Source organism: Pteropus medius, unplaced genomic scaffold (genome assembly GCF_902729225.1).
Source record: "Pteropus medius unplaced genomic scaffold, Ma_sr-lr_union100, whole genome shotgun sequence".
In the NCBI taxonomy this organism is placed as follows: domain Eukaryota; kingdom Metazoa; phylum Chordata; class Mammalia; order Chiroptera; family Pteropodidae; genus Pteropus; species Pteropus medius.
In genome coordinates, this window is record NW_024352787.1 from 16879190 (window position 1) to 16902022 (window position 22833).

The window sequence follows — 22833 nt, forward strand, 5'->3', positions numbered from 1 at the left end:
ACCAAGCCAAACAAAAAACTTGTGCGTAAGGGGGTGGGGGGTGGCAAGAAAGCAGGGCCTTTAAAAAGGCAACCACAACAACTTTTGCTGCCAGGATGCCCTTGCTTTGGCTGAGAGGATTTCTGTTGGCAAGTTGCTGGATTATAGTGAGGAGTTCCCCAACCCCGGGATCTGAGGGGCACAGTGCAGATCCCGCCTGCCCGTCCTGTGCGCTGACCACCCTTCCCAAGGATGTACCCAACGCTCAGCCGGAGATGGTGGAGGCCGTCAAGAAGCACATTTTAAACATGCTGCACTTAAAGAAGAGACCCGAGGTCACCCAACCGGTGCCCAAGGCTGCGCTTCTGAATGCGATCAGAAAGCTCCATGTGGGCAAAGTAGGGGAGAACGGGTACGTGGAGATAGAGGATGACATCGGAAGGAGGGCTGAAATGAATGAACTGATGGAGCAGACCTCAGAGATCATCACGTTCGCGGAATCAGGTGGGTGCCGGCACTGGGGGTGGGGGATGTGTTTCTCTCATAGTCCTAGAAGCAACTTCTTTTCCCTTTAGCTATAAACTGCCTGGGAGGGTCAATAGTTATTAGGTAGGTATTAGTAGCCAGCGGGTAGAAGAGAGGCTGGGGACTGGGAGGGAGAAGACTTTGCAGAAATGGAATTTTGATTGAGCTCTAGCTGGAGATGGCTAGCTTACGCTTGCTAAACTCCACCAGTCACCCGGAGAAGGCTCTAGGGCCAGTCTGGAGCTGAAAGCCAGTCTGTGAGCAGCTCCCTCAGCCTGCCTGTGTAACCAGGTCTGAGCAGCCTGTTGAAAGCCCCGGCATGTTTGGGTGCTGGGGGACCCCATCCAAAGTTTTTATTGGAGGTGGAGGTGGGAGTGCGGAGTGCAGGATGGGGTAGAATGGCACAGATGAAGTCATTGTCTTAAAACAAACCTTCCCTTTAAAAGTCCAGTCAGGGGCCACATCAGAGAAGCAGGGCAAATTTATTAGTGACGGTCATTTGTATCTTTAGAAACTGTCTATAAAAGCACAGGAATCACATTCTAGGCAGTAAAGAGTGACTTTGAGGGGCATTTGACATTGAACCAGCAGTCACTTTTGGAACAATGACTTTTGCTCTCTGAACCGAGGAAAAAAAGAGTTTTGTTCTCTGTAAAGTTACTATGAGCTCTCTGCCAAGGAATGCAACCTTGACAAAGTGCTCTCAGATACTACACTGAACTCTCACTCAATCCTTAAGAGGAATAACTTTAATAAATAGATTCTAATCGTTGGCTCAGGACCACACTAACCTGTTGCCGAATAGAAAATACCTGTCAAAAGTGGAGGTGGAGACCTGGAGGCAGGTTATTTTTACAGTTATGTGACATAGATCCTTTCCCATGTCTACAAGCCCATGCATGCCCAGACGATGTGTTAATACTATGTCACTTTCATGGTAATGCCAGGCTAAGGAATCTCATCCCTTGCCAAATCTATTTGAAAGTAATGCCATTGTTTCGTTTGGTAAAGCATATGGCCAGTAAAGTATGTGCAAGAGCTCCCAGCATTTCTGTTTAAAAGTTTGCTGCAGCAGCAGTATAAACAATGAATGCAACACTCAGAATTTCCAATCCTGAAAACCTGTTGACTCAGATGTTCTGTTTTCAAGAAAACTTTTCAAGACCTGGCATCCTTTTGGGGGAGCAGATAGCCTGCTGGCTTCCTGGCTTCCCCCTGTAGGAGAAGCCCTGGTGTCCTGCAAGCTTCCTGGCAGGGCAGTTTAGCTCTCTCACCAGAAGCTTCTTTTAAAGATGGTCTTAACTTTCTTTCCCTAAAACTCTTTCTTGATGCAGCCCCCCCCCACCCCAAAGTGATAATTATAACTGTATCTTTTGAAGCTTTTTGAGAAAAAAAGTCAGGTTAAGTTTTCAAGTTGCCGCTCAATTTTTCTCAGCCTTTCCTGGTGCAAGGTAGTAAAGAAAGTGCTTAATGACACTGGGTCCCATGCAAGGGAGTGCAGTCGAAAAGGTCTGCTCCCTGTCTTGACACACTGGAACCCTATGTATGTTTTTATATACCAGTTGCCATATGTGGATGGCCTTAATTGCAGCTTCTCCAAAATTGGCTTTACAATATCATATGACTAAGTATACCTATGCCTTTGACCACTAGTAATATACACCTGATGCTAGCAATAGATATTCCCCTCTTTCTAACTTATCTGATTTGTATAGCAAACCACTCTCTTCGCATTGGGAAATTTTGCAGATTTTTGCGGAAAGAATATGACTTTTTACATTTTTTCTTATTTACAGCCTTTATCTCACTGCCAATCTTTTTCTCAGTTATTTGAAATCTTGTAATTTTTAAAAACTTTTTTGTTAGGTGTTCAGTTTGAAAGAAATTGAGCTACTTTTTAAAAGCGATTCATTTGGCCCACATGTTGACTAAAGTTTAAAGTTTGGAAAACTCCTCCTGGTTGAGTTTACAACTTGACTTTGGGTGAGCCGTTGGATTCTTAGAAAAGGTTTATTCCACTTGCTTGTTTTTCTCTTCTGAGAAGTTTCACACACCAACTTCAAGTTGATCCAGTATGATTTCATAGATTTAATGATTGCTGTATGAACAATCTACTCTAAGTAGAGTACCATGTAAATATTTTGCTATTTTCCTGGGAAAGAGATTTATCATCTGAGTGAATATATGAAAACCTCTTGTTGTTTTTGGACCAGTCCAACCATAATAAAATTCAGACTACGTCAAATGTCAAGATTTTTGTAAAATAGCAAAGGGCATTTATTTTTCTTTTATTTATAAACTATTTTGTACAGCATAGGCTCCAGTCAATAAGTGTCACCTGCATGCATGCTACAGATGCAAACCCATAGATGTATCTTTTAACTTCAAGATTCCTCAGTTGGTGAGTCATGTTTAATTTTTGCCTCTAGTCTCCTTGATGGTTGAATAAGCCAAGACATGGCCACAGCAGTTGAGGGACTACAAAAGCTCAAGTGACTAAAAGTCTTTGAACTGAGTCTCTCCCATTGTGCTCAGGTGGAAAGTGCTCATCTTTGTAAAACTGGTATAAGTTGTTATTGACTAAGCAGCCAGGAATCACTCTCAAGCTCTCTGAAATTTATTCCAAGAAATAAAAAATAATTTTCTTTTTATTTATGTCACTTTATGTCAATCGTCATCTCATTCTTTGCGTGGCTGGCACAGAATCCTCTGTGTTTACCTTAAGACCTTAAAGGAAAGAAAGAAGAGACGGGGCAGAGCCAAGCCAACTCTCACTGTAATTGTCACTGAAGCTAAAATCAATGACCTTCTTGACTGCAGTATCTTATTTCAATTTGTGGCAATAGCTGGTCAGTCAATGTACAATGACAATATATCACTGAGTCTCCTTATGCTCTTTATCTGCTGATTCCAGTAATTAAGTTGGCAGTTGATAGCACTTGTTGAAGAAAGACAAATGAAACATTAGGAATTAGAGAATATTCAGATAGCCTGGGTGGTGTTGAAAGCAACAGATAACTCTCCCCTTTTGGAGAGTCTAGTTATAGAAGATTTGAGTTAGAAATGTACATTTCCCAAACAGGGGCCTAAGAAGGCTTGCTTGGATGACTGTTTCCCCCACTCCAAGAAAGTCATCTCAAAGTGGAGTTGACTCCCACCATTCCGCACCAGTCTTCTAAACTTTTCTGCAAATTACCCCTTCAACTGAAGGGTATCTTACACACTTTATTCTCTGAATAATGGGAAATGATTGGCCACAAGAGGGCGTATTCCAAAGACTTTTGCTCTTTACCAGTTAATATTTTGAGAAACACAGTTTCACCTACTGGAAGCCCCAGTCTGTAGTGCCTTAATCTTAGTGATTATCATTTTCATCTTATTCCTCTCATCCTCCTCAAAAAGTTAGGATTTTATGGGATGGGAGGAACACAACTACCTGTGATGCGTTAAATGAGACAGAAGGAAAGGAAATGGGAATATAGTGGTACATGTGAACTTTCCGGAGCTCTATGGAAGACAGAGGAATGATACATTTCGGAAACAAACAAAACAGTGCATGGGGAAATGTGACCATGAATCATCAGCAATACTGATCTGCTCACACATCTCCCTCTAATACGGCTGCTTGGGCTTTTGCAAATATGTCTTCCGTCTCCCCTGATTTTGTTGCCTAGTTTGCCTATATTTTATCAATGCTTTTCACCAGCAACAAATGACAACTGAATGCCAACAAGGAGAAAGAAGGCTATTTATTTAACGCCTTGTGGGAACGTGATGTACAGCTTTGGAGAATGTATTTGTTTCCAAACTGAGAGTGTGGAGAGAAATGGTGGAGAAATTAAGTGAAAAGAGGTGAATAGTAGTTTGGGCCTGCAGAGTAGGTGTATTGGAGTGGGGGAGGTGTCAGGGTAGAAATTCAGTTTTATTATTCAGAGACCTGGGAGTAATACCTTCCCAGATACTTTTTGTAAACTTTTTGTAAAAATAGCTATTTGTCTTGGCTCTCTTTTACTAAAAATGTACTTAAGCATACTCTCTTAACTGTATTTCAGAATTCATACTCAACTGATTCCTAGATCCAAAATCAAAAGCATAAAAGTTTTCAGAAACTTTGGAAGAAGTTTCTGAAAGTCTGTGGGTTGAACCTTAAGAATGTTTCTACTTCTCTTAGGAACCTAAAACCCCTTTCTTTCTAAATATTTAATTTTTTTTCCCATTTCCGTTTAAATAGAAATGCAAGAATGTGGCTTAGCATTTACAATTCAATAGCAGATCCTAAGAAAAGATATTAAGGCTAAAAAAATCAATCAAGATAATTTATGACCAAACCTGCAGTTCTGCTACAGGCAAGACCCTTTACTGTAAATTAAAGGAGGCATAACCTTTATGACCTCACTTGCTGCCTCATGCAGCAACCCCTGGAAGCAGTCCAAATACAAAGTTAGTGGTTCAGAGAACACATATGCTATAACTGGTAGCTTTGTATGCTCCCACCAGTTTCTATACCATCTCTAAGCACAGTAAAACCTTGGCAAAAAATGGAAAATTAAAATAACAGCAGCATTTCACAGTGAGGCTTTTCCCCCCATGGTGGAGTTGAAATCCTCTATAAACAACAAGGCTTTCCACATTAACATCAGAGACATAATTATTACCCATACAGAGAAGAGCAGCGTACTTTAAGCCGCACCCCAGTGAGGAAAACAAAACAAAACGAAACACTGTGTGAGTATTGCTTATTTCATTGGAAATGTTCACGTGCTAGTCAGTCCACAGATCCGAATTGCTGGATTTGGGGGATGAGCATCATCTTGGTGTGGGGGAAGGGAACAATGAGTGGCTTGGCTGCTTAATCCTTGGCACGCTTGCTTTCGTGATTGACCTATTACAAACGCTTTTAAAATTCTGAAAGCAAAGGACAAACTGTTTTCAGGTGTTTTAACTTCCAGCTTCTAATCTTTCCTTTTTTCCAATCCCTTTCATCTGGTAACATTTCAGAGGTGTTCCCTGTAAGATGCAAAATTTAACCCTCCTACCCATTTTTATGCACTTTTTTCTCTCCCCTTGGTATAGGTCCACCGAGCTCATAGAGGTTTAAGTGATGGAATATTATCACACGTGGGTTTGCGTGGGACTTTCTTAGTGAATTACTCAGGCAGAGCAGGCTGTGATACAAGCCTTGCTCAGAAGCCTCAGGAGGGAAAAAATAGCACAGAGGATGAAAAGAATATTATCAGAGAGTAGATAATAAAAAGTTAGCAAAGCAACCAGCTATATCTGGTTAGATAGGTAATAGTGTAGGAACCCAGTGTGCACCTGTAGAAACTAATGCTGTACCTGCTCACAAAGCATCATGGGAAGGCTTCCATTTCAGGATTTTACAGCAGGAGATATATTTAAGTCAAAACCTGAAACTGATTAGTAATTGATCCTAAACCCCTCAGCCTTAGGCAATCTCCTTCCATTTTTTAAATTGTTATGAGTAGAGATTTGAAGAATGGAGCATCCTGAAAGCATCACTGCAGTATAGCAATCTCTCTGAGGTAATATGCAAATAAAGGGAATATAACCAAGAGGCTATTTTTCCTACCTAAGAAATTTGAAGGCTGTAATATCTTTCTGAAGCCTACAGCCTTGATAAATATTAATTTCATCTCAGCTTCCAGCTGTCTCATTCTCCCCACCCCCTCCTGTAATGAATGCTAAATGTAAAAGAAAAATATATGCACTGTTTAATAAAGTCAGAATACAATAGAACTTTTAAAATGTACCTGCATATAAGGTAGACATTAGGAAGACTTGATTCTCTCTCTTCCCCCTGTTCTCCTGAGCATTATGGCAACAGCATTTTCATGAAATTGGATCTCAGTTTTACTTTTTTCCTGATAAAATATCATGCAGTATACAAATAGCAGTTCCAGAAATGGACACCAGGAGAAGGAGGCGATAGGCATGTCAATTAGTAAGGGGAAAATCCAAACGTCAGAAATATGGGGGAGAGATATAGCACGCAGGCAATGATGAGAATACAAGGAACAGTCTTTCAGCTAAGATAATGAAACTTATGTGTGAATCAGCACCGTTACTCTCCACAACACCAGGCAATGCCATACAGTTAATTATCCACCAGGACCAGGATGAAAGTCATTTTATGATGACTCTCTGATCCTAATATAACAGCATCTGACAGATTGAGCCCCCTCTAATGAGTACTCTCTTTGTACAATCCTCTCTCAGGAACACTAAATCATTTGCTTCCAAGTACAGCTGCCTGTGAAGAAGGGGTGGGGCTATCTCAAGCATTAGAAACCTGCTCTTGTGAAATGAGTGGCTGTCCTGTAGGCTGTTACTGGAAGTAAGTGGACTCACTGGCTCTACAAAAGCAATTTGCATATGCTGTCGACTGGTTCAAGTCTGCCAATTAGCCCTCCCTCGTCCTCTCTCCACTCAGCATCTGTAGATATTTCTGGATTTTATTTATGGGAGTCCAGTGTATGTGGGTCTGTGCTGCCATCTGTCCCCTCTCTTTACCTGAGGACCATCTACCTTTATCCTCAGGCCCTCCTTGTCAAGCACAGGTCAGAGAAGAGCAGAACCTGTGGGAATGAGTTATCTGAACCCAGTTCTCCCATCCTGTGGAAAAGTCAGTTTCTTTACTTTCACAGAAAGCTCTTTCCTAGAACACAAAACGCAATCTTGTACCTTCTGGCTTCTCTAATTTAGCAGCTACTATCTCTCTGTCTTTTGAGTGGCACCTTGTGCAGTTCAGGATTTCAGAAGCTGGACTTCATGAGGCAAAAGGGAGAGCAGCAGGGAGATTGTTAGCATTCTCCAGGGCAGAGCACTTGTGCCTTCAGTGGCAGGAGTCTGCACACTCTTTCAGGCCATTTTTGGGGGGCTTACGTGGCTTTGGCAGCCTTTTCCTCTGGTCTTGGGTGGACCCTACCACCTTAAAATCGGCTGCTGAACATCCTCTTAAATGTAAATGATTAAGATCTCCTTCCTGGAATCTTCTTTTTCCTTTCTTAAAAAAAAAAAAAAAAAAAAGAAAAGAAAAGAAAAGAAAAAGAAAAAGAAATGAGAACAGCAATCCACCCCCGGACCTTGACCACCACTAATTTTTAGGCAAAGGAGAATACTGGATTCACATTTTGTAAAAAAAGTCATCATGCTTCCTAAAAAAATACAGCTTCCCCCTCTAACTGCTCCTCACTCTGATGATCTAATCCTAAACCCAGCTTTATTTTTCATTTCAACTCCTGCCAGAGACATGAGGTCAAAAAACTCTCCCCACCACCACCACTGAGGCCATTATCCTAGCAAGTTTATGCAAAAATGCCAGAGAACCTTTCATATACATACACAGCCCTCCTTGGCCCTGGCCTAAGTGAATTTACCACTATCATAATCACACTGTGCAGAGTGTGTTAAATTAAGAACAGAATCCACAGTGCACAATGCACAGAAAAGCCTGCCTTCTGCTGCAGAGAACTTGAAACTGTGCCTAAAATTTATAGTACCGTAAACATCTCAGGGCGGAGAGTGATAAGTATGGCTGGATTTCCGTTAGCTATAGAAATCTAGGCAGGGAGACCCTCCTAGGGAGTTGTAAGTTCTAAGATGAATGTCTTTAAGATTGTTCTCGGATTTGTACACGGGATGCATGTATTCCCAACAGTTATAAGCAGGTACATGTAGGAGGTGGTCATAAGAAGGTTATATTTTAAATACCACCAAATAGTACAGTGGAAATGAGGGAAAATATTTAATCAAAGGATTCCAGTCTGAACATTTGCTCCTTACAGTACTTGCAGGTGCTAATGGAAAGAGAAGGAAATAGATGACTTTCTAATAGATGACTTTCTAACTGAGTGGTCACAAAATCCAATTGCCCCACCAATGCAGAGATTTCCCCTTTATTGGAAGCAGTTGTTATAATTGGTACTTATTAAGCTGCATTAAAGGAAGGAGGGAAAAATTGGGGATACAGAGTTAGGAGGTAGGCCCCTCAATCTAATATAAACTCAATGCTAAGGATGTATCTATTTGTTAATAAAAATCAAGTAATTGCTAAACACTGGGCTCTGACATTGCACAAGATAGATAGGACCTCAGAGCTGGGCATCCTAAACTTGGATGTCAGGAGGGTAGGGGCAGAGATGTTAAGGAAGGCTTCTAGAGGCAGTGGTGTTGTCTAATCTGTAATCTGAAATCTTACTAAGAACAGCCAGTGAGGGTGGGATGTTGGGAGCAGGAGTATTCTAGGCAGAAAGGATAGCAGGTGTCACTGCCTGAAGGTGAGAGAGTGCATGGAGTGCTCACAACCTCAAATGAACACCCTGTGGCTGGACCACAGAGAATGGGACACAGGGAGAGAGCTGAGGTTGAAGGCAGGAGCAGTTCAGGTGGAGCCCAAAGTCCTGGGCAGTTTTTGTTTTAAACTGAGGGCAATAGGAACTCAGTAAAGAACTGTAAAGAGCAAGTGACATGATCAGACCTGCCTTTGGGAAAGATTCCTTTCCCACCTTTATGGAGAAATGATTGCAGAGGGCATTGGCTCCCTACTGGAGAGGCAGATTAAAGAGAAAGCTGATGCAGTGACCCAGGAAAGAAGTGATAGAGGAGTAAAGCAGGTTATGGCAAAGGAAAAGGAGGCTACATAGCACACAGACTAATGGGGCAGAAAGGCTGTTTGCATATTTGTGTGGGAATAATATTTCCGTAGCTTGCTAGAGCTTACAATGTCTTTTCATTTATGTTATCCCATTTGATCTTTGTAAACCCATGGGATAATGGGTTAAATGTCATTATATCATTCCCACTTTATAGAAGATGACACTGAAATTAAGCACTTAGTCAACAAATGCAGATCTCCTAAAGCCCCCAGACACACTCAGATCTAGGCTCTCTTCTTTCTAGAGCAAGAGTTGACCAATTTTTTCTGTAAAGTGCTAGAGAATAAATATTTTAGCTTTGTGGGCCAGACAGTCTCTGCTGCAGCTACTCAACTTTATGTTAAAGTGCAAAAGCAGCTTTAGACAACCTATAAAGAAATGAGCATAGCTATGGTCCAATGAAACTTTATTTATGGGCACTAAAGTTTAAATTTCATATAATTTTTACATGTCATAAAATACTATTTTTCTTCATTCATTTAAAGATGTCAAAACCATTCTTATTGGCCTGTGGGCCATAGCTTGTTGATCCCTGTTTGAGATGATCTGTAACAGAGGCCCCAAGGTGACCTGAAGTTAGTGAGTAGCCACACACATGGGAACTAACTAGTGTCCCTGCTCTCTCTTGTGCTGTGTTTCATCTTCAGGCACAGCCAGGAAGACGCTGCACTTTGAGATTTCCAAAGAAGGCAGTGACTTGTCGGTGGTGGAGCGTGCAGAAGTCTGGCTCTTCCTAAAAGTCCCCAAGGCCAACAGGAACAGGACCAAAGTCACCATCCATCTCTTTCAGCAGCAGAAGCACCCGCAAGGCAGCTTGGACACAGGGGACGAGGCTGAGGCGGTGGGCTTGATGGAGGAGAGGAGTGAACTGTTGATATCAGAAAAGGCAGTGGATGCTCGGAAGAGCACGTGGCACATCTTTCCTGTCTCCAGCAGCATTCAGCGGTTGCTGGACCAGGGCAAGAGCTCCCTGGACATTCGGATTGCCTGTGAGCAGTGCCATGAGACCGGCGCCAGCCTTGTTCTCCTGGGTAAGAAGAAGAAGAAAGAAGAGGAAGGGGAAGGGAAGAAGAGAGCTGGAGGAGAAGGAGGGGCAGGAGGAGATGAGGAGAAGGAGCAGTCCCACAGACCTTTCCTCATGCTGCAGGCCCGGCAGTCTGAAGATCACCCTCACAGGCGGCGGCGGCGGGGCTTGGAGTGTGACGGCAAGGTCAACATCTGCTGTAAGAAACAGTTCTTTGTTAGTTTCAAGGACATTGGTTGGAATGACTGGATCATCGCTCCCTCTGGCTATCATGCCAACTACTGTGAGGGTGAGTGCCCAAGCCATATAGCAGGCACATCGGGGTCATCACTCTCCTTTCACTCTACAGTAATCAACCACTACCGCATGCGGGGTTACAGCCCCTTTGCCAACCTCAAGTCGTGCTGTGTGCCCACCAAGCTGAGACCCATGTCCATGCTGTACTATGATGATGGGCAAAACATCATCAAGAAGGACATTCAGAACATGATAGTGGAGGAGTGTGGGTGCTCGTAGAGTGCCCAGCCTGGGGGGGAGGTGGGGGCGGGAACAAGAATTGCCAGAGGACAGTGGCAAATGAAGAAATGTTTAAAGTTTCTGAGTTAAATAACCAGAAAAATAGAAATTAAAAAGAAAAAAAAAAAACCTTAAAACAAAACCTGAAACAGATGAAGGAAGATGTGGAAAAATTCCCTATCCAGGGCTCAGAGATGAAGTAGTGAAGGAGATGGAAATTGGGAGGGACAGGGAGAAATGTGTATCCTTCATTTCTTCCCACATCGAAGTGATGATATTAGTTGCTTAAATAGGAGTATTGTCCTCTCCTTTTCAGTTCACTTTCAAGGTGGGCCTCGAAGTCAACTTGGCTAGTCTGCAGTAATGTGGGCTAGCACAACCCAAATAACATCTAGAAAGCCATTAGTTTGAAAGGGCCAGTTACAGGCACTTTCCCACCCAGGTCGTAAGATATGTCTGTGTGACCCCTCTCTCTGTGTATATCAGCACGTGCACACACACACCACTCCCCCACCCCACCCCACAGACACACACAGACACACACACAGAGGCATTTCTACATTCCATGTACATACACATACTGGTAAGAGAACAGTAGTATGCAGGTGGTCACACTTTCTTTTTCTGCACCACTCTTGCAACAAAACAAAAGCCAACATAAAAAAATTGGAACAAGAATGGGAAGAGTGAAAGATCAAGGAGAAAAGAATACCAAGTTACATTTCGTTAAGGTGCTTATGATCTTAGAACTATGCAACCTAATAGGTTTGAAACTGTTTACCTGAGAGAGAACAAAAAGAGAGACTTTTTTGTATTGGAAGTAACCTGATCAATTTTTATTTTCTTCAAGGAGAGATACTTGAAAGGAATATGTTTGTCCATCTGTTGGATCCAAACATTTCTATATTTTGTAAATGTTGTTTTTTATCGTTTACTATTTGCACTACAATGGTGTTTGACCTGTCCAGTCTTTATTTAACAAGTATTTTCTTTGGGTGTGGGTGGGGGTGGGGTTAAGAGCTGCACTTAATGTGAGCTATAAAAGAACTGCTACAGCACACAAAATAGCTATTTTTATTATTATAATTATAATAATTATTATTATTTTGTACCTTAAAAAATAGACACATACACCAAAGACATTTGTGTGAGCCTTTAAACAGTCTGTCTGTGGTTGGTATCATTCACCATCAATGAGTCAGGGGTTGGGATTCAAGGTTGAGTAGGGTGGATTGTGTTCAGGCCTAAAAGACCTGAGAAGTTTGGTTTATTGACTCCTTTTACATCTATGAAACAGGACATTTCATACTGGATGTACAGTAGTTGTACACTGTTGGATATCAAGTTCAATCAAATTCATGAAATGCTACATGCTTGTATGTGTATATATACATTGCTTGTGCATATGCATATCTGTGTGTATATATACATGTATCACATCATGTCCATACACATTTTAAGCACTTCAGGCTGTCATTTTTTAATGTTCTTAAAGCAATGAATGTTTATGTGCAAAACACAGTATTTTTAAGAAGGATAGGCTATAGTTTTTGCTTCTACTCTGAACTAGGTGGGCACATTTCAAAAGTTTGGAAAAAGCCTGGAAATTCCAGTGACTATTCAGCAGGACCCTCTTTCAATGTACAGGGATCCAATTCCCTCCTCTTCTTTGTCCCCGACCCCCGTCCTACAAGTTATTTTCTGTAGGAAAAATGGGAAACATGTTCATCAAAGCTCTAGGCTGATTTTTTTTTGCAAGTTATATTTATTATCTATTGGAATCAATCTTAAATCAGAAGCTTTTTCAGAAAAAATTTTAATCTTTAGTCCAGAATAAAAGAGTTGGGTATAATTTTTTCTTTTATGATTAAGGCCTTGTTGGGAGAAATGTTAACTGTACAGTTGGGTAAATTATATTGTTGCCACTAGTTAAAAGATAAATAATTTAGGGAGGGTGTAAAGATAATGGGAGTAAGGAAGAGAACAGTTAGGAGGCAGGGATGGGGGCAAGAGTTAAAATCCCTACTAATTTACAGCCAAAACTCGATATATGTTTGTATGTATTGATTTAGATGCAAAATGGAAAAAAAAACCCATTTTGTTTTATAAATATCAAAGTACATGCTTAAAGCTAAAGTTTTACTAGTTTATTCCACAATATTTAGCTTGCCTAAAACACCTATAAGTTATTCATTTACATGCTTTTTAAAATACAGAGCCTTATTTTTACTGACTTGTTTGAAGTTTGCAAAAGTGAAAAAAGAATTGTCAAATTACTTTAATGTCATTACCTGGCAGATACACTTGCTACAGTCTGGAGGTATACCTTTTCTTATGCAAGAAATACAACATGTACTGTAAGAGAGTGGATTCTAATAAAGTATAATTAAGAGCATGCAAAATTGGTACTTACTTCCTCACTCTTAACCATTGATCAGGAAATCAGGCAAGTGGGGAAGGTGTAGTTAGCAATGTTCAGCTTTACAAATTTTCATGAAAAGTGTTGAAGGCCTTTTGAATTGCCTCTTAACTGGTAGTGAACCTCATAGTGTAACCTATGAAAGTAGAATGAGGAACCAAGTACTGGTTCACTACACAATTGCAGAGATGGCCAAGGCTATGGAAAAGCAAGAGGTTACAAAGACAGCTGACATGTATGCCATATCCAATATATATGCCATATCCAATATATATGCCATCTTTTTAAGCGCTTTATGTCCTCAACATATTGGGAGTGAGATAGAGTTTGATTAGTGGCCTAGTAGTTAGAAGCAGATCAAAATGAAATTCCATATGACAATATTTTAATGGGATGATTTAATTTAAATTAAATCACTCATTTACAAACTTAACCTTTTTTCAATAAATTTATGTGGCCTTGAAATAGAATTAGAAATTGCTACTACCTTTAATAACTTTGGAAGATATGTAAACAACCCATACTTTTCATGTAGTGGCATGAAGCCAAAAAAAAAAGCTTAAATTCTATTATATTTGATTTTTCATAGTATGTGTTCCTTGAAATAAGGGTGGCTATATCTGATCTTAGCATCTCTCTACTCTTTCTTTAGAGCTAATTTCTAGGCTTTAAAAAATCTACCCACACTAATCCTAAAAGCTCAGAAAAGGATTTGTCACCAAATGTCTTTTAAGAATTGTAACTACTTTGTAGATTGGATTGAAACATTTTTTCTTTTGTCAAAAAGTAAGACAAGTTTCAGCACACTGAGTTGCGATTTTCTTGTCCCTGAAGACCAATCAATTTCAGATTTATTTAAGATTGATTCCACACTCTGTTTTCAAGGAGAGTGCCTGATTCTCCTCTTACATAGAGCAAGGGAATTTTTTTTCACCCCAGTGAGATCGTACCTCTAGATAAAAAGAAAAAAAGAAAAAAAAAAAAGAGAGAGAGAGAAAGCGAGAGAGACTGCAAATGCCTCAGAAGTATTGAGTTTAGATTTAAATTACCATGTTCACTTGAAAAAATTATTTCCTGTGGACCCTTATCAATGTAAAGAAAATTTTAGTCTCCCTGAAAACCTACACAATAAATGAAACTTGTAGATGTGGACAGAGGTTCAGGGATAGACATTGTATGTGTTTAAATTATATCCTTTATCACTGAGAAGCTGTTGTATGAGTCAGAGAAATTGCTTAGAAGCTGTTCACATCTTCAATAGCAGAAGCAAACCACATGTCTCAGCTATATTATTATTTATTTTTTATGCATAAAGTGAATAATTTCTTCTGTATTAATTTCCAATGGGTATTACCCTCTATTTAAATGCTTTGAAAAACAGTACATTGACAATGGGTTGATAGTTTTCTTTAAAAGAAAAATATAATTATGAAAGCCAAGATAATTTGAAGCCTGTTTTATTTTAAAAGTTTTTATGTTCTGTGGTTAATGTTGTTTGTTTGTTTGTTTTTATTTTTTATTTTTTTGGCATATTACATGCAGTTCTTTAACCAATGTCTGTTTGGCTAATGTAATTAAAGTTGTTAATTTATATGAGTGCATTTCAACTATGTCAATGGTTTCCTAATATTTATTAAGTAGAAGTACTGGTAATTTTTTATTTACAATATGTTTAAAGAGATAACAGTTTGATATGTTTTCATGTGTTTATAGCAGAAGTTATTTATTTCTACGGCATTCCAGCGGATATTTTGGTGTTTGCGAGGCATGCAGTCAATATTTTGTACAGTTAGTGGACAGTATTCAGCAACGCCTGATAGCTTCTTTGGCCTTATGTTAAATAAAAAGATTTGTTTGGGATTTATTTTTTATTTTTATTTTATGTCTTATTGGTTTTCCAGGATCAACTTTGCACACATATTGCTACATCTTTTTCTGGGTGATAATTTTGTTTCTACTGTAATTATCTGGACGAGTATGAAAAACAGATTGAGAAAGAAAAGACAAAAGCTGGAATGAGAGCTCAATTAGAAAAAGAATATGTATTGCTGTGCAGAGGTTTGTAATGGGTGGCAGATGCTTGGACCAGGAATATTTATATTTTATTCATTTTCTTAATTTCCCATTTCTGAAACTGTAGTGGCAAGTAACGTGAAATAAAGAGACACTCCCTCCCTCCCACTTTCTTCTCTCCTTCCTTTTCTCCCTCCTTCCTTCCATCTCTCTTTCTTCCTTTCCTTTCTGGCTAGTAATCTGGAATTATACAGAGCAACTATAGCTAGAGAACTAGATGCATAGGAAATAAAAGTACTGGGACCAACAGAACCAATTTGAAATCATAGATGTACATCCAAGAATGAACTGATTAGTTGATTTTTTTTCCTATAAATTGTTCTCTAGTATCTGTGCCCATTCCAGAGGGTTTTCCTTTTTTTGAAAATAAATTCTGTAAATGACCATATAAACCAAAGCATGTACCCATTTTTTCTTTTTGCTTTCGTATACCATTGTTTTAATTACCCAGAACAGTAGATAATTGTTTTCTCTGCTTTTACTGATAAATCTGAGGCAAAAAGTAACATTAATTGGAACTAGGATTCCAAGCCAGGTTTATAGTCAAGTCTAAAGTTAATTTTCTTTTTGCTGTTTTGTGTTTTTATTTATGTGTTAATTTCCTTTTGTACTAAGAAAGAAAAGAGGGATTGGGGATGGGGTTGAGTGTTGAAGATACTTCTAATTTAGACATTTTATACTTACCAGATAGTTCACTTTGTACTTATCTCCTAGTGAAATGCCTAGTTCATGTAAATTCATACTATCTCCTTTTTATTTGTTTTAGGTAGGAAAGTTCCCTTTTAAAAAAATTTAGAAAATGGAATTGTTATAGTTTTACTTTATATTTATTAATTTGTCTTATTTTTCTATTCTTGTATTTCGCTAGAGGAAACCTTTTGTTCAAAATATTTTACTTTATGGACCCAATGATATTTTTGTGTGTGTGTGTATTGCATGAACACATGCATCAGCCTTCATTTCCTGCCAAGTTTAATAATGAGTGCATTCCAGGAACTAAGAAAAACTACAATGAATTATAAATGAGTAATATTATGAAATTTATATAAATGTCATAGTACTTAAGGCAAAAATAACAAAGAAAAAGTTAAAGTCAGGTATAGAAAACATTGAATATGTATATCTATCTATATATAATATACAATATGTATGTTATATATATGTTACACCTTTAACATATATATAGAGAAAATATGTCATCATTTAAATGGAACATCTAAATCCAGTTCATATTGAGGTTTAATATTTTCTCAGAAAATAGTTGTCTGAGGATGTATACAAATAAAAGGGACTAGAGCAGTGCAAAAATTCCTCCTTGTATCAAATGAAGTACCAGCTTTTTAAAAAGAATTCTGACATTTCTGATCTAATTTTGAGTTTCTCTTTGGCCCATGAAAAAGGAGGATTCATAAGTTCTCCATTACACCTTTTCAGGCTTTAAATGTCATGTAACTAGTGCCTACTGTAATTAAAATAAGGAAGGCAAATTGTTTATCCACAAATGGAGAACCACAAAGCTATTTCGAGACTTCTTAGAAATAGACAATAATTGTCCCACTTGACTATGGTCACTTTTGAGAAGAGCCTAATTCCATCATGACTTAGAGTCCATCACTGGAGGGACACCAGGAAAGTACTTTTCTTCTAGAAAATGTGACAAAATCTGAAAGCAGTTTTGGGGAATATTAGTTGACTAATTAAATAAAAATTATAAAGAATCTTTTTAAAAATTGATTTCTGCTCAGGAAGAAGTGAGAGGAAGTGTTAAGAGAAGGTCTAGTCACTGTCAGTAAAGAGTAGTGAAAAATTCACCAGGGCAAGAGTTAACTTGTTGCTGTAATTTTTACTATCATGGTGGTGGTAGTGTCTGCATCACTGTTATATGGGGGACACAGTGTTCTAAGACAAATACTATAATGTGGCAACAAAGAACCCATCAAATACGCCTTTCATTAATGAGGTTTTCCCAACATAGTTGAGTACCATAGCCTAGGCCATTTGAAAAGCTTAGTTCACATGGGATAAAGGCAGTCATTGTGGGGAAACTCTTCCATTGTGAAAGAAAGACAAAAAGACAAAAAAAAAAAAAAAAAAAAAAAAAAAACACTGCTAATCTATGCCAGAAATGGCAGCCTAAGGGAGGAGGATGACAGAACATTGTACTTCAAAGCATTTATTGTGCTTAAGTACTTTAAAGACAATCACCAAACCCTTCTAAAAAGAACCAGAGAGACTTCTCACCATTGATCTCAACAACAAATATTTGTATTTCCTGGTCAATTTATTTATCCCTCAAAGATTCTAAGTAAAATTGTCACTAAATAGGATATTTTTAAAGGTAAAACTAATTTTCCATCTGAGTAATTATATCCTAAACATCATCAAATTACCAACTAGATGAAATGGCTTGACATGATATGTAGTGACATATTTAATAGTTATTATTATGTCAAGTATTATAGGGTTTATAATTCTGAAATGAACTAATCCTTATATTCCCCAAATAGTGAATTTTCACCAGTTTCTGTGGACTGGACTATGTTACCATGAAGTTACTATTAATAGTCTCAGATGAAAACATGGGGCACAAAAAAGTAGTCCCCTCCTTTTGGATCTGGGATAATAAGATGTGAATTACATTGAAAACTCTAGCTAATTGGATTTACTTAATCATTCATTTAGCCACTATATGAAAGCAGTCTTGGCAGAGGACTCAAAAGCGTTTTCTCCAAGCTCAGTGCTGCCTAGTAGATAGGATGGCCCTGTGACTCCTTGAAAGTAGAATGGACAGCAAATACTAGATGGCCTTATCAATGTACCAGCAAGCCAAATGTCAACAGATATGGAGAAGCAAGACAAGCATGCCTTTCTTTTCCTATGAGAGCCAGTTCTCACCCCAGTATCTGGGGCCACTCTATCTCACTCCTGAAACCAGACCTCATAGGCTGATGGAGAACAACTTTTGTCTTTGGGCTTTAAACATTTCACAAAACAGGAAATGTAATCTTAATCCATTTTATATTGTGTAAGTACACAATTATGATTCTGGCTAGATCAATTCATTATCTGGAAAACTGATTTTCAAAGTATGTAGTAAGCCCAGAATTGGAAGTATATAGATTAAGCACTGAAATTAAATTTTATGACAAAGAAATCACTGTAAGAAACACCTTTCAGATGATCAAAAATGGGGAAAAGTAGATGAAACCCAAGTACGGTAAGGGTGAGTTCAGGCCCTCCTCTCTAGCTTTAGCTGTGACTTAGATTTACCAGGGAGAAATAAGTTAAATGCATGTACTGGCCTCCAGGAATCACATTGCTAGAAGTTTCTTTTTTTTGTTTTCCTAAAGGAAGAGTAGATGCCTAGAGGAATTAGGTGAGAAAAGCTGCATGCGCCACAGGTTAGATTTTCAGGACTTAGGTCTAGATCCATAGAGAGAAGCAGCTGCAGGTGGAAATGAAAAACAAAACAAAACAAACACCTTTACATTAAGGACTCTGTGTAAAGTGGGGATTCCTCTGGTTTTCAAGTAACAGATTGTAATATTATATGGGAGAGAGGACCATTTTCCCTGCTTATAAATTGAAGAAATGTATAATGGGTGCTGCATAAAAAATGGGCCAACAGTTTCGGGATCCACAAAAGATAGGACCTTTAGCAGATTTTGGTATTTTCAAGGTGATATCTGGTAGTGTGCTGAATTCTCTTTGGTTGTATGGAAGAATCTGAGAGACACCTTGTAGAAACTGAAGCTGACTGGGAAGTTTATGGGCATATATGAAACGCCTGAGGTTTCCCAGCTACAATTGGATTGAAATTTAGGGATGGGCTATGAAGTTGACTAAGTTCAATCTTTGAGAAGTTGAGGCAAGAGCAAATGAAAGTTGTTGGCTTATTTTAGTTATTACAACCTTTTCTACTTTTATATATTTGTAAGGATGGAAGAAACTCAATTTGCATTAGAACTGTATATGGTGACACAGAAAAGTGTGGTAGGTCCTCAGGAAATATTATTTGAACCCAAATTTAAACAATCACAAAAGTATTTGTCTTACTAATAAAAATATTTAAAAGCAACTTATTTTTTGACTATCCAAGATAGATTTTAAGTAAGAAATGAGGCCTAGGAAATAATGTCTATAAATTACTAGAAGGAAAAACTTGGAAAAAACAGTCCTTCCTGGGCAAGGGTGGCTGAGAGAAATTACTTACAATGTGAATGGTATACCACATATTTATTTAACAAACTCCTAGAAAGGTCTTATTTTCTAGGCACTGTTCTAAATGCTTTACTCCTTAAAGAACTCTATGAGGTAGAGTTCTTTTCCTTCTACCTCTTAGAAGAAGGACCATTGCCACCATTTCACAGGTGAGAAAACTGTGGCCCAGAGTAATTAAATAACTCGTACAAGATGAAATACCTAGGATGAGTCGGAAGTAAGGTTCCAACCTAGAGAAGTCCTCCTGCACCCTCAGCCATATGTTCTACGGCCTCTCCACTGAGAACACAATTGCTGTTTCCTCACCAGTTTTGCTGCTACAACACAGCTGCCTGCTTCTACTTCTGCATATGGATTGTGTATTTATAGCTGATACAATGAACTACTTCAGCTGACAACTTGAGGAGCAGAGGCATTGAAGGGAAGAGGAAAGAACACTGTACCATGAGTCAGGAAGTCCAAGTTTTAGCCTCCCTCAGTCTACTAAGTAACACTGTCTTATTAAGTTACATTTACATATTTGGGTTTCATTGTCCTCATCTATAGAGAAGGCTGCATTTCAATCTCAAGATTCTAAAATTCAAACTGACCAGATGGGTTAGACGCATATCTTTTGGTCAAAGTACCTACATCTCCCTTTGTAACAGATATTACCACAAGATCCTTCCTAATTATGAGGTCTACTTTTTAATTGATTATTATTCGGGTTTTGATGTTCCAATAAGTACTTTTGTTATAATAGCAACAACAGTAAAACATGACTTAATTATTTCTTGTGAAAAAATTGTCAAAAATACTCTAACTAGAAGAATTGTTTCATAATTACTGATATTGCTTTTAAAGAAGAGATCAAAGCAAAGAGATGAGTTTTGGCTACATGCCAGATATATCAATATGCATCTTATTATTGTTTTTAACCTATCTGGCTATTTTTGCATACATTTCCAAATTTCTGGACTGTTTTACTTCACATATCATTGGATTTCTACATCTTTTCTCTTTCACTCTGTACCAAGAGAGTATGTTTATTGCAACTATTTTTTATTTCTATCATTTGTCATTTCTGTAGAGTATTCTTCTCCTGGCCTTTTCTGAAATCTAGAAGGACAGGTCATTAAGAGTAAAACTTTTAGGCAGAGAAAGTTTCAGATGGGGCTTCTTTACACCCTTGTCCAGAAATTCTCCAACTTAAGTGTGCATAATCACCTGGGAAACTTACCATGCTTTGCTCAGCAGAGATTTTGAGACAATAGGTCAAGAATAGTACCTGGGGATTTATAGTTTGTAAAATTTCTGGAACAGTGGCCTGGTGCTTTCTACTTTTAAAACTTTAAGTCAATACAGTGAATACAGGGGAAGGGCTCCATGAAAATGAGTTTTTTTTTTGTTGTTGTTTTGTTTTTTTTGGTGGGGGGTTTGTTTTTGCTTTGTGAGTGGATGGAGATAAAAAATTAGAAAAATCGAAACATGTCATATCTTATTGATGACTCTGAATTCCTCTCTGGGAGTAAGTAAGTGATGTGTTAGCACAAACTGGCTAAAAATCAAACTACGTCTGGGTTTTTCCTCTACCCAGATAGCCTTTTCCAGAACCATGAGTAGAAAATGTGAGCATATGGTATAATGACTGCAGACGTAGACACATTCATTAAAAGATTATTAGTAGTCATGATTTAAAGAGAGTTGGAGAAGGTATTAAAGTGTATGTATAGGTATTATTGGTATATTTCTACCTTCTTGTTTTCTCTTTAGATTTAATATGAAGGCAATTTTTGTAATCACTTACACTCATCTCTGAGAAAAGTCAACTTGGTTTCACATGATTGGCTAATGTGCAGCATTAACCTTACTGGAAATTGTATATGCATGAGGAAACTGAAGATGAGTTGGTCATGGAGTGAGTACTAATATATTTGTTTCATGCTGTCCTTTTACTTGGTGATGTGACCTTAAACTAGACACTTTGATTATAGATTTTCTTCTGTAGGATAGAGCCAATGATACCTATTCTGCTTATGTCCTTAAGGTGCTGTGGAGTTTGTGCATGTCAAAGGGCATTAGTGATTGAAGAATCAAAATAATGACCTTGCTCTTTCTATTTTCTTTAATCAATAAATATGATCTCCCAAGACATTAATTTCTTTCAAACCTTTATTTTTTTTAATTCAGCATTTTTTATTTATTTGTTTGTTTGCTACACATTTACCATTTCGCTCCAGTATAAAGTCATTGGAAATGCATTTATTGTAAGCTATCTCTTTCTAGAGACCCACAGCAGAAAACCTCATGGAGAGTACATGCTATTAGAACAAGTGAAGCTGAGTTAACTGTCAATTGAAGAAAGTGTTGGAAGACGTTTCTAATTATTATATTATGCATGCCCTGTAATATTTAGCTTTCAAGTTTTTTTCTTTTTTTAGCCTGTGACTTAAAATAAATAATTTAATTAAATGTATAACAGTGGTGAAGAGAATAGCTTCTAGGTTAGGTAAGATAAATTTTAGGTCAGCTACTTAGTGGCACAGTGACATTGGACACATTATTTAAATTCAATAACCATGTTTCCTCCTCTTTAAATTTAGTATAAAAAAATCTATATAATAGAACTATTTGGAAAAATTCATGTGAAAAGACATAAATGGTGAAACTCAGTGTCTGACATGATGATTTTACCATTGGCCCTTGCTAGAAATATCTAATTATATTTTCGTGTCCCACGTTCCAAGAATTATTAGAAACACTTCCTTCAGTCAGACCCTTGCCTATGCATTCTAACACTCTAGAGGATCTTTTGGATGGTAGGATAGCCTCACAAGATGTTTTGAGAGTAGATGTTGTTGCTTGCTTTTCATGATGTCAATCATGGAGAGTTAATGTTTTTGGCTTTCTTTAATAAAGCTGTTATATCTTTTTTTTTTCTTTCCCAACTTAGTCCATCTCTTGAGCAAATTCTATTCATTAATTTGCAAATTAAAATAGCACATAATTTCCTCAAATTAATAGAAACTGAAGTGTCCTAATATAAAGAATTCTCCCCCCATAATTAAAGGAGAATCTTTTAAATACTGAAAAAGAAATTAGTGCCCATTTGGCTATAAGAAATAGAACTATAACTGAACAAGTTTAAATAATGACATTTGTTGCTCATATAACTTGGAATTGAGTTTTCAGGCATAGTATAATTATGGCACCAGCTCTATTTTTTTTTATAATTCTCTGATCATTCCCCTTCTCAGTATTTTGACTTGGTCATTAGGTTCATAATATCAACAAAGCCCTTAGCAAAAACTAAGGGCATTTTTTGTTTTTATTTGCATCGAAAATCAATTGTTTCTCATGGTTTTCTTTTAAAAGCAATTAAGAAATTTCATAAAAAATTACCACCTAATTTTTTCCTAGTG

General features: G+C 38.0%; 1 protein-coding gene across 2 annotated transcripts; it reads left to right on the forward strand.

Annotated features, from left to right (window-relative positions):
* The first annotated feature begins 6 nt into the window (after nucleotides 1-6).
* Nucleotides 7-15608, forward strand: INHBA (inhibin subunit beta A). Of its 2 annotated transcripts, XM_039848976.1 has the most exons (3): nucleotides 7-483; nucleotides 9827-10492; nucleotides 15040-15608. In XM_039848976.1, exons 1-3 carry the CDS (start codon nucleotides 96-98, stop codon nucleotides 15099-15101), a joined length of 1116 nt encoding a protein of 371 aa, XP_039704910.1. In that variant the 5' UTR covers nucleotides 7-95; the 3' UTR covers nucleotides 15102-15608. The 2 variants fall into 2 exon arrangements, with proteins under 2 accessions (XP_039704910.1, XP_039704909.1); XM_039848975.1 differs by lacking the exon at nucleotides 15040-15608 and having other exon boundaries at nucleotides 9827-15002.
* Nucleotides 15609-22833: the final 7225 nt, after the last annotated feature.

What these genes read in the sequence shown, in the direction of transcription:
- INHBA (XM_039848975.1), top strand. Translation starts at nt 96, where the DNA reads ATGCCCTTGCTTTGGCTGAGAGGATTTCTGTTGGCAAGTTGCTGGATT. An exon ending in CATCACGTTCGCGGAATCAG is followed by an intron (nt 484 to 9,826) that starts GTGGGTGCCGGC and finishes TTTCATCTTCAG; the next exon opens with GCACAGCCAGGAAGACGCTG.